This window comes from Schistocerca cancellata, chromosome 9, assembly GCF_023864275.1.
Source record: "Schistocerca cancellata isolate TAMUIC-IGC-003103 chromosome 9, iqSchCanc2.1, whole genome shotgun sequence".
NCBI classification, from domain to species: domain Eukaryota; kingdom Metazoa; phylum Arthropoda; class Insecta; order Orthoptera; family Acrididae; genus Schistocerca; species Schistocerca cancellata.
This window is the reverse complement of record NC_064634.1, coordinates 199,584,978-199,600,635: the sequence shown is the minus strand read 5'-3', so window position 1 is coordinate 199,600,635 and position 15,658 is coordinate 199,584,978. Positions and strand designations below refer to the sequence as shown.

At 37.5% G+C, this 15,658-nt stretch overlaps 1 protein-coding gene and 1 non-coding gene across 2 annotated transcripts in view; both read right to left on the bottom strand.

The window, feature by feature from the left end:
- The window catches only part of LOC126100419 (poly [ADP-ribose] polymerase), a 105,639-nt gene that overhangs the window by 40,729 nt on the left and 49,252 nt on the right, over positions 1–15,658 (bottom strand). Inside the window, exon 11 of the mRNA XM_049911021.1 lies at positions 349–550. Coding sequence (XP_049766978.1) covers positions 349–550 — 202 coding nt within the window. The remainder of the gene's footprint in view (positions 1–348; positions 551–15,658) is intronic.
- Positions 10,866–10,992, bottom strand: LOC126102823 (small Cajal body-specific RNA 8). The gene has a single exon (XR_007523086.1). It is a non-coding gene; the product is annotated as a small Cajal body-specific RNA 8 (non-coding RNA).

Here is a 15,658-nt window from a genome sequence, read left to right as displayed (position 1 = left end):
TTGAACTGGTGGAAAAAAAGCAACAAATAACACAATAATAGATGTGCATACTGCAAGTGACAATACTAAACAAAGACTAAATACAAACATGAATTTTTGGAACCAAATGTTTCTTAATAACTGTAAAAGAAATCTAATAATTCTGAACAGCGTTACTTTTATATTTTATATGTACCTTTATAGCTTCCAACGTTTTGGCACTAGAGCTTTGAGGATTGAATTGTATTTGTGTGTTAATTTCTACTAGCTTGATGACCTGTGATTATTTTTAAACTAAATGTAAGGCATTACATATTCAATATCAAATTAATCTACATATTCAAAACTGAGAATTGCACTAAATTATACCTTGAGCCACTGGTGAGAACTTGTAACTTGTAGAATGAGTTCTTCCCACTTTGAACATCAGTTATACCAAGAACAGCATTGTAGACTGTGCCATTCTTCTGGTATACTTCAGCAACATCTTCCAGACCTGAATCTGGATCTACTACTGCTCCACCCTTCAACTTCATACGCTGCTTTGTTGGCATACTCTTGACAAATCTGCCTACATGTCAAGTTCAACAAAGTCATAATACAACATCACAGAAATTCCAATGAATGAAAATAAATAAAACAAACAAATAAATAAAACAAACAAAAAACAAGTTGCATCCCAACCAATAATCAATACTTTAAAAAACCCTTTACCTAGTGTAAAACAAATTAATGAGTTGCAGGGATATTTTCAGATTTAAGGTAAATGAAATGTGATTATTAATCCCAAAATTTCAAGAATATTTGCTACAATTTGTTTCCACTAGAAGGATTCTGCAAATTGGAAAGCTCTTCCCCAAGATGCATTCGCTTTGATTGACAAAGCAGTCTCAGTGGTCAAGTTATAAACATGAGAAGTATTAACTCTTAGTGGTTAGGCATTAATATTAGAAGTATTGATACTCGCAATGTTTACCCTGTGACCACTGATGTGCCTTGCAAATCAAAAGACAAATACATCTGGTGAAATAACAACACAATTAAGAAAAATAACTAACAACAAAACAAACAAAATGCCAGGACTATATATATTACAAAATGTAAAGTGCTCTATAAGATTACTGTATATTTGAAGTCAGGAAAACACATTATAAAACAAAATGTGTAATTAATGAACAATGAGCAGACACACTAAAACCTGGACAGTTGAATTTTATGGGCACCATGTTACCAACTACACTATCCACACAAAAATCTTTCATAGCTTCTATTTTGCTAGTAGCTCTCTTCCAGTTTCCCTCCTTGTGTAGGAGTTCTAGTTCAGTCAAATATGTAGACCCACTAGAGTTTGGAAAATATGAGAAAGGCATAGACGGGATTGAAGTTATGAATGCAAGCTGTGATGAATGACTTGAGAGATCAGTGGTTGAGAATACAGCTTGCAATTGATGGCCTAGGTACGAAGCCTGACAAAGCACACAACTTTAATTTACACTGTAACAACACACCCTAATGTACAAGTTGAACACCTATAGTCAGGCCACTGACACTTCACACACATGGAGCACATAATCTGGAGGGTACACAAGTGCCAATCTGAGCTCTGGAATTTGTAATAGCTGTCGAAGTGATGATCCGGCAATGTCACCTCAACAACTCAAGGTTGCATAGGGAGTAATATTTTCTCAATGGCTGCAAAGCATTGGCCGTGAGCTTCTTGTTTGCTACATATCTTAACTAATGGTTCAGCTTGTGTTAACAGCAAAGTGTAAAGTGTTGTATTCTTAGTTATAAGTGTATATGATACGGGCTCTTCCTTAAGCTGCAGGGAAGCTACCTAAAGAGCCCATCTAACGAACTTATATAAAACATATGATGCTATTTTGAGGAACAAAGGGATAATGGTGGGCCTCTTATACCTTTGACGAACATGTTACTGTAGCTCTGAAAGTTGGAATGGCGTTTGAAGAACACAACAATGGAGAAGTGTGCTGGAGCTCTACGCCAAACAGCTGCTGTTCTTTCAACTCCAGGAAAATTCTTAATTCAGACTTTGTTAAAACCAAAATACAGTTACTAGAATTGATGGAAGTGGGTTCTTAACAGGGTGCATACACCGACAAGGAAAAAAATTCCTGGATTTTTCCCAGATCTCCCAGTTAAAAATACATTTTCTCCCAGGTGAAAATACACTTTCTGTGTTAAGTGACAGTATACTTTCCGTTGGAACTGTAAGACACATCAACCCTTTGAATGGATATGGTTTTATACAGCAGCGTAGAATTTCTCGGCACTTTAGAAAACAAAACCGGGGGGGGGGGGAATGAAAACACATTTTGGAAAGATCTTTGATGTGCAGTATCATGTGCGCCGCATATTTTTGTATTAAGAAACAATAAATTTTAATTCCACCAACAGGATAAGTTAATGGTTTAAGTTAATATGCAGAGTGTTGCTGCAAGGAAAGCAAACCTTTTGCATATAATATTTGTCTCAAAGATTAATATGCTACAAGAGAAGCTAAGCTTTCACATATAATGTTGATCTGTTTAGCACCCGTTAAACTTTAAGATACATCACACAAATATGCCAGTAAAATTTTTAATACCGACATAAATCTCTGATCTTCTGGGCTCAAAATTCTTCTAAATGACTCATCATCAGAGTTGATTTTTAAATGAGAGCAAACACACTGTGATTTAAGAAATTCATTGTACATTCTCGCACATAGTTCATTATGGCATAATGCCATACATGCAAACATGCACTTGAAATGCAGTGAACAGTTGAAACTAGCTAATAGTCTGGAATTAAACACTTAGTTTCAAATAAATTTACTGTCTCAGCAGGAAAGCTTCATAAAAGCAGAATTTCTTTAGCAAACCTACAAATATAACTTTATTGTTCTGCAAGGTGATTAATGCTTGAATGTCCGAAAGGTGGAAATAAAATAAGATCTGAAACTAGTAACATATTTTAGCCTTCCTTAACTATGTGAATGTATTTAACAGAAAAATCACTAAATGTAAACATGGGTCACGGAATTTCGTGAACCATATTAAAATGTGCACATTTGAAGTGCATACTTAAAGGGCGCATTCATATGTCCAGATTCCCAATGAAATAGACCTCGACCTGATATTAAGCTTTTCTGTGTGGTTTTTGGGATGTAAATTTTCTTGGAGCACCAGTAATGTATAATATTGTGCTTGATTCTTTATTATGGCATAATGCCATACGTGCTACAAAATGAAAACGTGCACTTTAAATACAGCGAACAGTTGAAATTAGCCAGTACTGTGGAATTAAACATTTCGTTTCAAATACATTGACTGCCTCTGTAGAAAGGTTAACAAAAGTCAAATTTCTTTAGCAAACAGACAAAAATAACTTCATTGTTCTGCAAGGTGATTAATGCTCAACTGTCAGAAAGGTGGAAATAAAATAAAATCTGAAACTAATGCCATATTTCAGCCTTCCGTAATTATGTGAATGGGTTTTAATTCACTTGATAGCTACCGGCCACAGATATCCGTTTTGTTTTCATCTGACGTGAGAGTAAACGAAGGAGAAACAGCAAAATCACTAAATGTAAACACGGGTCGCGTGGAGACTACCCACCATAACTCAGACTGCTCTGCACATCAACCCCGGATCTATGACATTTGCGAACCGGGTCAATACTAAAAAAAAGAAAAAAAATCGAATTTTCAAAATATGTTTATCTTGTAGAGCACATCATCCCAGAAAGTCTGAAACATAAAAAATATATATTTGAGGAAATATAAGACATTATTTGGTCTTAAGTATGCCAAAGTGCAGTGCCACGCCTCTTCATAAAGCATTTTTCTACTCCACATCCAAACTATAGTCAGGAAAGTGGAAACTGAAATGTCCTGTGGTGCCCCTCCTGCTCCCAGTCGGCCGGTTTGACAGCCTGCCCCTCTTTAAAAAATCTCACAATTAATAGCGGATGGGATTATTGTAATCGAGAGAAAAAGAACTCTTCAGAAAACCTGAACTCTTTATTGCCTATTAGTTAATAACTTGCTGTTTTGTGTGACATAAAATTGAATATAGGATATATAAAACCAATACTGACAAGAGATAAGCAAGAAATTACACATTTCTTCAAACCTTAGCCCCTAGAATTTTTTTCTCTCTAATCTTGCTACAGCTTTACATGACGTGCTTTCCTTTCTGCAAAAGAATCTATTACCTCATCAAAGTTCGTCAAACGTTTTGCTACACGAAAAATCGAAATTTCATAACCTAATACTGAAAAATCTGTTAATACAAATAATACCCAAGACTGATGTGGTTTCTCGAGCTGATTACGTATATTTTGTCACTGTCTGCTAGATAAAACAAAATAGGCCCTTCTAATATGACAGCAATTTTGTAACACACCAAATAAACGAGACTGTTTTGGCACAAATGGTCATTTTTAAAAAACGACAGAATATAATTCAATAAGTACCAATATCAAATGCCTATTAGGCCTACTACAAGCAAAAAGCTTTATGTTAGAAAAGAGTTTCACATTTCATTCATACGCACCAGCTTCTGAAGCATGAGATCGAAAAGTGGTATTACGAAATTTTTATATAAATTTGGAATCGTCTTATTCTTCCATAATTTGTGTGATATCCACGTTTCTTCTCCTTCCTCGTTCTAACAAACAATATTGTCATCACCAATTCTGTAGCTATTTCTGCCGCTGTCAAAATTTGTTCACCGATTAAGTTCACTAAACCTGCCAGAATCACAGGTTTAGTTACCCCGCGATTATTTCCCCGATTAGGCGTTGTAACGTGTTCGAACAACACGTTTTCCGCATTACTTCCAGAATAGAACTTACGCAGCTGCTGGCCCAGGGACTGAACTACTGGTCCTTACTAGTGTAGTGATCTGGCCAAAAATTTTCTGTCAAAATTTCATTTTCTTGAATAGACTGAGAAGATAATACGTAATCTTTCTCACCTGTTATTTCTGTCAGTCGTTTATTTCCATTCTGGTAGTCTGAATCTATGGATTTCGCTTGTAATTATGACAATGCTGATCTTTCGCAAACCCAATCAACCACATAATCAGACAGTGATTGGCATTCATCCATTAGGCTTTAATCACTTGGCTCGTATAGCCCCGTCCCCTTTTGTCTGCAGAAAGTTTATTTCTAGTTGCAATGAGGATTCTCCTGACAGACATCATGTACACTATGCTTGCATTCAAACGTCAACTTATGATTCATTCAGAAATCAACTCAAAATGTGTTAAAAAATGGTCAAAAACCAACAGGGAAGCGTTTCAATACCATATGAATAATCGATAGGCAAACGTGCGTTGGATGCTAGGTGCTTTGTGAAACAAGTTTTATCCCTCAAGAATATGAATTTGGTGTTCCCTTTTCCCGGTAGCATCTAACTGCTTGCTGCGAATGCTTGCATAGCCAACAGCCACATTCCTGTTGCCAGAAGCAGGAGAATCTACTACTCAAACGTGACTCAACTGCACATGCGCCCGCGCGTAACTGCTAAAACAAATCTAATGTAAACAATTGCGACTTCACGCTCATTGGAGGCAATTTGTTGTTATGAAGCACTGCATAGTCTTTAAAGCCTTTGACACATTTTCAATAGGCAGACGCTTGCATGAGCAATGTGTGTGTCATTGTCGTCGTATATGGCGCATTTCCTTTGCAATTTAAGTTATTTTCGTTTTTTCCTCTCGTTTATGTTTTATTGTTGAAGTATTATTCTGCAGTAACGGGATACAGCAATATCCTTTGTTAGAGTTCTTACCAGTCAAAATTACAAAAATTTAACTGAAAAGTAAAACAATAAAAAATTCCTGGAATCCTAAAAATATCCCAGGTTTTTCCCAGTTTTCTCCCGGATGAAAAAATTCCCGGGTTTTTCCCAGATCTCCCGGTTGTCCCGAGTCGTATACACCCTGCAAACATGTATTTTTTGTAATGGATGCCATCAAACTATTTCAGGACAGTGGAAATTAGAATGTCCCGTAGTGCCTCTCCTCCAACCAGTCGGCCGGTTTGACATCCTGACCCTGTTTTAAGCAATTAATACTGGATGGGAGAACAAGAACTCTTCAGAAAAATCTGGACTCTTTATTGCCTATTAGCTAATAACTTGCTCATCTGTGCCACATAAAATTAAATATAGGTTACCTAAAACCAGTAAAGACAAGAGACAGGCAAGACAGTACACATTTCTTGAATCCTTGGGTTCTAGCGATTTTTCCCTCTAATCTTGTTTAAGCTTTACATGGCATGCTTTCCTTTCTGTGAAAGAACTATTACCTCATCAAAGTTCGTCAAATGTTTTGCTAATGAGAAAAATTGAAATGCTGTCCTCTAATACTGAAAAAGCTGTTAATACAAATAATGCTCAAGACTGGTGTGGTTTCTCGATCTTATTACGTCTATTTTGCCACTGTGTGCTGGATAAAACAAAATAAGCATTTCTAATATTGTAGCAATTGCAACACACACCAAATAGGCGGGACTGTTTTGGCAATAATGATCATTTTCATAGTACGACAATATAATTCACAAAGTACCGTATTTACTCGAATCTAAGCCGCACTCGAATCTAAGCCGCACCTGAAAAATGAGACTCGAAATCAAGGAAAAAAAATTTTCCCGAATCTAAGCCGCACCTGAAATATGAGACTCGAAATTCAAGGGGAGAGTAAAGTTTTAGGCCGCACCTCCAAATCGAAACAAAGTTGGTCCATTGTAATATGAGACACAATTTAGGTCGAATGAATGACGATACAGCTACAGTAGTATGGTTCGCGTAGTAAGCTAAGCAGTTAGTCTTTACCAGGTAGCCATAGCTATGCGTCAGGCGCTCCGTCCATAATTATACGGGTACCCTTCCTTTTTCACGTGCTTCGTCTGGTTTGGATCGATTGCTTATTTTTCTTTGATCTGATAAGTGCCGTTCTCTTTGTTATAGGTGTTTACGTCACTCTAAGCTGAAAATGCATTACTGTACTGTGTCATGCACTGTTTGTCGCATTCTGATAATCAGTGTTTACGGCCTGTCGCCGCTCGCGGCGTGGCTTGCTTTTGTGCGCACTACCGCCGCTTACAATTAAAAAAAGAAAAAGAGAGAAATCGTCTCATTAGCGAAACAATGGCAAGAGACTGCTATTTGTTGTTACTAACACTGCTGCTTTCTTTGACGATCAACAAGAACCAAATAATAGACTGCGTATGATAGAAGATGTTCTGAACGAGAGTTTAGCGAAAATTTTTCTGTTTGAAAATCTTTGCAGACGTCTCTTTAGTACATAACATTCTGTACAGAAATTAGAGTCATCTTAGATTTAAAAATCTAGTCAATTGCCGTGCTTCATTTCTGACTGTATCACTGTTAGGCATAAGAATAATACGAATATAAACGTGAAATGATATGTATATTCTTCGGCGTTTGCTGTTGTCTCACTCTAGTTTCGTAGTTTATTAAGCAGACAGGATTTAAATGAGATAGCAGCAAACACGAAAGAATACATGGCAAAATGTTTATATACGTATTATTCTTATGATGAAGAGAATACTGCATGTGATTCACAATTCATAAAAGTTCCTATTAGCAACCATCTCTTCTCATAGGTAGAAAAAATTGAGAACGTAGAGTTAGCCATATTGACAAACATCCCAAACAGTCTTGCCAGTCGGATTTTCGTAGTACAGTACATTGAAATGTTGCTACATTCGAAGACTAACAATACGGAATTTGTATTTACTTCGTTGGATAATGTATGAAAATGCAGTGGTCGAAACTCGGGGCGGAGAAAAAATTTCGTCTTCCATAGTTTTTTTTTTATTTATTTACTGACGCAGAGGTTTTGGCGCCAGTATTTATCTTTGTGCCTGAAAAGCATGCATGTGAATCGCTACATATATTCGACGGCAGAAGTTAGTTGTGGCGGCACCTACCAACATTTTTCAGAACTTCCGCTTACTTTGCACTCGATTCTAAGCCGCAGGTGGTTTTTTGGATTACAAAAACCGGAAAAAAAGTGCGGCTTAGATTCGAGTAAATACAGTACCAATACGAAGTACCTATTTGGCCTACTACAATCACAAAGTTTTAAGTTAGATGTTGTTAGGAAACAGTTTCACAGTTCATTCATATGCTCCAGTTTATCATGCACGAGACCGAAAAGTAGAACGAAATTTTTGTATAAATTTGTAATCTTCATATTCTTCCATAATTTGTGTGTCGTCATTTTCTTCTCCATCCTCGTTCTAACAATCAATCTTGTCATCGCTAATTCTGTAACTATTCCTACCACTGTCTAAACTCATTCTCCGGTTAACTTTACTAACTCTGCCACAATCACCAGTTTAGTTATACATTGATTATTCTCCAGTTAGGCGTTATTAGATGTTCGTACCATGTGTTTTCCGTGCTACTCCCAGAATGGAACTTAAGAGGCTGCTAGCCAGGGATTACAACTGGCCCTTTCCTGTATAGCGATCTGGCCAAAAATTTTGTCAGAATTTCACTTTTGTGGATACACTGAGAAGATAATACATAATCTTTCTTACCTGTTATTTCGGTTAGTTGATTATTTCCACCCTGGTAGTGTGAATCTATGGATTTCACTAGTAAATTAGAACAACACTTAACATTTGCAAACCGAATCAACCACATAAACAAGCAACAGTTGGTATTCACCGATTCGGCTTTATTCCACTCAGCTTGTATAGCTCGGTCCCGTTTTGTCTGCAGGAAAGTTCATTTCTACATGCGACGAGGATTCCCCTCGCAGAGACAACATGTACACTATGCACGCATTCAAAAATCAACTTATAATTCATTCGGAAACCAACTTAGAATGTGTTCAAAAATGTCCAAAATCCAGCAGGGGTGCATTTCAAAATCACATGAATAATCAACAGACCGACATGTGCTGGATGTTTTTTTATCCTCAAGAATATGAATTTGTCCCAATATCATGGCCCATCACTACACCACACCCACACCCAACCCTTTGGCGCAGGTGTCATAACCTTGTTTAGACCTCCATGCAAGGCCTGTCCAATTTACCTCTCCAACACATCCTTTCCAAGTCCGGCTACAAGCTTATCCTATTCCATCAGAGGCAGGGCCACTTGTTGCAAGCAACCACGTCATATACCACCTCTGCCTGCAATTTATGCTGCATGACTACTAATCTCTGATCATGCAAATAGATGCTCGTATGACAAACAACGAGCTGTCCACCAGAATGACTGGCCACTGCCAAATTGTGGTCAAGAGCAGTGACAGAAAACTGTTCAATTACACTTTTATTTCCATGGGTGTTTCCCAACTAGTGCCATCTGGATTCTTCCCCCCAACACCAACTTTTCTTAACGGTATAGAAGGGGGGGGGGAGGGTGTGTGTGTGTGTGTGTGTGTGTGTGTGTGTGTGTGTGTGTGTGTGTGTGTACGCGCACACCCTTGAACATGATTCTTGTCATTCTTTTGACCTCAGTCTCCACTAGTCCCTGCTTCACACACACTTCCACCGTGTCATATGACATCAACGCTCTGCACCTACAGTATCTTTCCCAATAACCCCTCCTCATCTACTGCTTCATTTCGTGGTCATGATGCACTGCACAAGCCCACAGGTGCCACTACCCTTGTGTGGCACTTCTATCCCCTGTATCTGCTGCCTCTTCCTCTCACATTCCTATCTTATATACCTGTTGCCTTTACCCAACTGTCTGCCACCCTCCCCACTCATTTCTCCCCTCTCCCGCTCTTCCCCATTTAACCTGCAGTTCAGGCACCATGTATTCAGCCACCACAATGGAACTCTGCTATGTCTATGTCTCTGTTCCCCTGCCCCTGCCCCCCCCCCCTCTAAATCAAAAGGATTTGCCTGCTGTAAGCTAGCGAAGCGATCAGTCTTGTTCACGTGCCTGTCGATGAATCACTTATAATTTACAAACCTTCATAATTACTGAACAACCAGCTTGTGATCATGGAACAAGATCCAGACTGAATGGAAACTTGGAAAGAAAGCATTAACAGGTATGTGGATTTTCTATCATTAGAGGACATTTTAGAATTACTAGCCTACAGAGAATAAATAAGAGGGCAACTGAAAAGCATCTGTTCAGCATCAAATTCTGTACTATGAAGGCTTACTCAGGTAAAACAGAGTAGATGTTAGAGCAATCAAATGAGAATGAAGCAAATGGAAAAAGTAAGTAAACTTTTTATTACTTTAAAAGTAACTGCCATAACTGTTAACACATTTATTCAATTGTGAGACAAGACAACTAATGCATTCACAAAAATGTTTGTAGTCACCTATGGAACCAGGATTGTATCCAGGTGTGTATTTCTTCATCTGATAAACTGATGGCCACAAATGTCTGTCTTCAGGCCCATCCATATGTTGTCAAGATTGTTTCAAGTATGAAGCAGAAGCTTTGCTGGAAGCTCTTACATATCCTCCATGCAATCCCAATCTCTTCCCATGCTGTTTCCATATTTTTGGAGCCTGAAGAAAGACACTGGTACCCATCAACTTGCTTAGGACAAAGAGGAGCGGGTACATTCATGATTCTGTAGGCAACTGCAAACATTTTTCCATTAAGGCATTGACTGTCCTCTCAGTGGGCTAAATGTATTAAAAGTTATGGTGATTTTTTTTGAAATAATAAACAGTTTACTTACATATTTTCAAGTTTTCGTTTGCTTTCTTACAGATACTGATAAAACAATAGTCATTTCATAACCACTTCACATTATCAGAAAGATAATATTGGCACTCCAGAAATGCAATCTGGAACTACACCTTTCACTTAGTGAAAAAGGCTGAGCACTTGATAAAAAAACACTTCCTCTGCCAAGTCGTGTGTGCTCCGTATCTGTCTGTAACTTAGAGCTTAATGAATTACAGTCATCAGAAAGCACATTTGCTCTAGGGGTTACAGTGACTGATGTTCTGTGTGACAAACATCAGCGTATCGTTCCCCAATCACAACAGTTAATCTCAAATGTTGAAAATAGGTTATGTTATTTCTATTCGATAATTTGCAGCACGCTCACATGCACACCCATCTACATCCACACCAACGCAGAAAATAAAAAGGTTAATTTATACTAAGTGAAAGTTAAATAGGTCAAATCCAAGTGAAGTGATGCAATAAATTTTAAGCTGGTTGCCTGACCTTTTTAAATTTTTTTGTGTGATTACCCCACAATTGAAGTTCAAAACAGGTTTTTTTTTAAACCTTACACTCTTATTGAATGCCAGCCATATTTATCTGTAAGTGCATGACAGTTTTTCAATTTGGAGACATTACGGTTAATTTGAATATCTCTGCACTGGGTTAAGTTAAAACACTGCAATTCAAAAGATTGTTTATGACCCACAATACCCTAATTAAAAAATAATCAGTCAAAATGACCTCCAAAGTTTGGTACTGAAAATTTAGAAAATCCATGTTTGAGATCCAAAAGTAACAACGAAGAAGTGATTTATGAGAGTTTTTTTTTTCTCTAGTTATACATCATAAACTAATAGCCTTAAATAGGGCAAGAACAATTACATATGTTTCCGTAATTTTTTATAAATTTTTGAAATTTGGAAAATCTTAACTTTTTGTAAAGTTTGGGGCTAGTTATCTCTGGAGGGACTAGATATAACAATTTGATTTTTGCATATTTTGTTCACCTACCGTATTTACTCGAATCTAAGCCGCACTCGAATCTGAGCCGCACCTGAAAAATGAGACTCTAAATCAAGGAAAAAAAAATTTTCCCGAATCTAAGCCGCACCTAAAATATGAGACTCGAAATTCAAGGGGAGAGTAAAGTTTTAGGCCGCACCTCCAAATCGAAACAAAGTTGGTCCATTGTAATATGAGACACAATTTAGGTCGAATGAATGACGATACAGCTACAGCAGTTTGGTTCGCGTAGTAAGCTTAGCAGTTAGGCTTTACCAGGTAGCCATTGCTATGCGTCAGGCGCTCCGTCCGTATTTATACGGGTACCCTTCCTTTTTCACGTGCTTCGTCTGGTTTGGATCGATTGCTTATTTTTCTTTGATCTGATAAGTGCCGTTCTCTTTGTTATAGGTGTTTACGTCACTCTAAGCTGAAAATGCATTACTGTACTGTGTCATGCACTGTTTGTCGCATTCTGATAATAATCAGTGTTTACGGCCTGTCGCCGGTCGCGGCGTGGCGTGGCTTGCTTTTGTGCGCGCTACCGCCGCTTACAATTAAAAAAAGAAAAAGAGAGGAATCGTCTCATTAGCGAAACAATGGCAAGAGACTGCTATTTGTTGTTACTAACACTGCTGCTTTCTTTGGCGATGATCAACAAGAACCAAATAATAGACTGCGTATGATAGAAGATGTTCTGAACGAGAGTTTAGCGAAAATTTTTCTTTGTTTGAAAATCTTTGCAGACGTCTCTTTAGTACATAACATTCTGTACAGAAATTAGTCATCTTAGATTTAAAAATCTAGTCAATTGACGTGCTTCATTTCTGACTGTATCACTATTAGGCACAAGAATAATACGAATATAAACATGAAATGATATGTATATTCTTCGGCGTTTGCTGTTGTCTCACTCTAGTTTCGTAGTTTATTAAGCAGACAGGATTTAAATGAGATAGCAGCAAACACGAAAGAATGCATGGCAAAAAGTTTATATACGTATTATTCTTATGGTGAAGAGAATACTGCATGTGATTCACAATTCATAAAAGTTCCTATTAGCAACCATCTCTTCTCATAGGTAGAAAAAATTGAGAACGTAGAGTTAGCCATATTGACAAACATCCCAAACAGTCTTGCCAGTCGGATTTTCGTAGTACAGTACATTGAAATGTTGCTACATTCGAAGACTAACAATACGGAATTTGTATTTACTTCGTTGGATAATGTATGAAAATGCAGTGGTCGAAACTCGGGACGGAGAAAAAATTTCGTCTTCCACCTTTTTTTTTTTTTTATTTTATTTATTTACTGACGCAGAGGTTTTGGCGCCAGTATTTATCTTTGTGCCTGAAAAGCATGCATGTGAATCGCTACATATGTTCGACGGCAGAAGTTAGTTGTGGCGGCACCTACCAACATTTTTCAGAACTTCTGCTTACTTTGCACTCGATTCTAAGCCGCAGGCGGTTTTTTGGATTACAAAAACCGGAAAAAAAGTGCGGCTTAGATTCGAGTAAATACGGTATATGACGGCAAAGTACTGTAAAAATTTCAACATTGATATTTGACTGTGAACAAAGATATAAATTTTGGAAATGAGGAAATAATTCACATTACATTGAAATTGATCTTATGGCTGTTGCTTAATTCACGTATGATAATGGCTAGATGTTATCAATTATTATTGAAGCTGAGGTACTGAACTACATGCAAAACTTTGAAAAATTGCTGAATCAAACATTTATATTATCTTGACAAATTTAAAGTAAATATTTTTAATTAACATACTTTTGAGATGTGGTGCTCCCTAATCCTGCTGGTGACTGTATGGTACATTCATCTCTTCCAACAGCTTTTGTGATACAGGATAATATCCTCCAGTTGCTGTGACAAGTTCAAGCAATGGAAGCTTCCTTAATTTTTCATTGGTATCCAAACTCTGTCACTAGCAGATGTCTCTTGACATTCTTGGGCCACCGGGGTGACAAAATGCACAAAAACATCATTGTTTACCAATCTTTTTCTTTCAACGAGTGCAAGACTCTGTTGTCCATCATACACACATGCCAGTATGTCATTCAATGTTAAAGACACATGTGATTTTACTGAAACAATTATCCTCATAAATTTCAGTTCCTGATGTTATATAGCATTGAACTAAGTTTTGTGCAACGCCAAGATATTTGTGGAATTGCTGCTATAACGTTTTGACAAGAAAATGTGAGATCCCTTTAATATTCTCCTTCAAAAAGGCATGCATGTCCTCTAGTGTAAGAATTTGGGCTCTGATCATTCTTTGTAGGCTGGCTTTACTCACTTCATGTTTTGTTGTACCTCTTACTCCATCACATGCATTTTTACCACGGCAAGAGGCCTAGAAGTGCCATTTGACCTCCAAGCTGAAATCTATTTTGTTCTTGTGTTGACTACCACTTCTATCTGAACAGTACGAGCTTCTCAATCTAGGGCATCTTTTATGTAATTTGTTACACACTTTTGAAGCATATGGACAACCAAAGAGCTGTGCTCCAAGTAGTTGCGTAGAATGTAAATTGAAGAACTGCAAGCTTCATGTTTCTCATTTCTGTAGTGCAGAACAAATTGATGAACAGTTGCCTGGTGATTAACCCAATGGTACCCTTGTATTTCATCCTGAACCCCAAGTGCAAAGTTTCTTGCAAAATCAGCGAGGACTATGCATTTAGTTTCATAAAGTTGTGATTTTTTGTCATGTTAGTGTCACAGACCGTTAAATCTAATAACTATTTGCAGTTGGGATCACTGAGTTCTGCATCCACATTCATCAATATGACATTTTGATGACACACACACACACACACTCACACACACACTCACACTCACACTCACACTCACACGCGGAGTGTGCTCCTGAGGAGCCAGTCAAAATATATGACCTAGGGTGAAGATTACAAAATTTTGACCTTCCAATTTTGCATTCAGGATGAACATTTTTGAAAGCTACATAAAGTTCATTTAAATCTGAGAGCACTAGTCAGTCGTTTCTGCTTTTTTACTTTAGCTACATTTATGAATCCTCTTTTGCTATCTTTGCTACCCAAGGCACATTCAATGATTTTCGTCATCTTCAAAAATCTGCTTATCTTTTCAATTGTTTCTTGACTTATACCTACCCCTTTCTTCTTTCGTAAAACTGGGGTCGATTACCATGCTCTTTCACTGATTTTTCAGCTAATCTAACCAAATGATCAGAAATGTCTGACTCCTGAACTGTTCTCCTCTTGACCCCGAGTCAGGAAGCTAAGTTTAATTTTTAAGTTTTTTTTCTTTAGGTGTCACTGAACAGTTACTTTTTAATTTCTAAATTAAGCTCAAATATTCAGTGTCCAACGATTCTGGAGGTAGATTTTCTTCTTTCTTAGAAATACTGTTTGTATTTGCATTATTAAAGCATGGTTCTAAGTCTTTTGAAATTTTGTCTGAAATTCACTGTGCCTTGCTTTCAGTAGCTGTTCTTTTTCTGCCTCTCAATTTTATTATTTTCAAAGCAGGATATACTTCTAAATTGGAACTAACAAAATTCAATTTGCTATTTAACATAGAAAAATGTTCAAGTTTTGTTGTTGTCTTCAGTCCTGAGACTGGTTTGATGCAGCTCTCCATGCTACTCCATCCTGTGCAAGCTGCTTCATCTCCCAGTACTTACTGCAACCTACATCTTTCTGAATCTGTTTAGTGTATTCATCTCTTGGTCTCCCTCTACGATTTTTACCCTCCACACTGCCCTCCAATGCCAAATTTGTGATCCCTTGGTGCCTCAGAACATGTCCTACCAACCGATCCCTTCTTCTAGTAGAGTTGTGCCACAAACTTCTCTTCTCCCCAATCCTATTCAACACCTCATTAGTTATGTGATCTACCCATCTAATCTTCAGCATTCTTCTGTAGTACCACATTTCAAAAGCTTCTATTCTCTTCTTGTCCAAACTA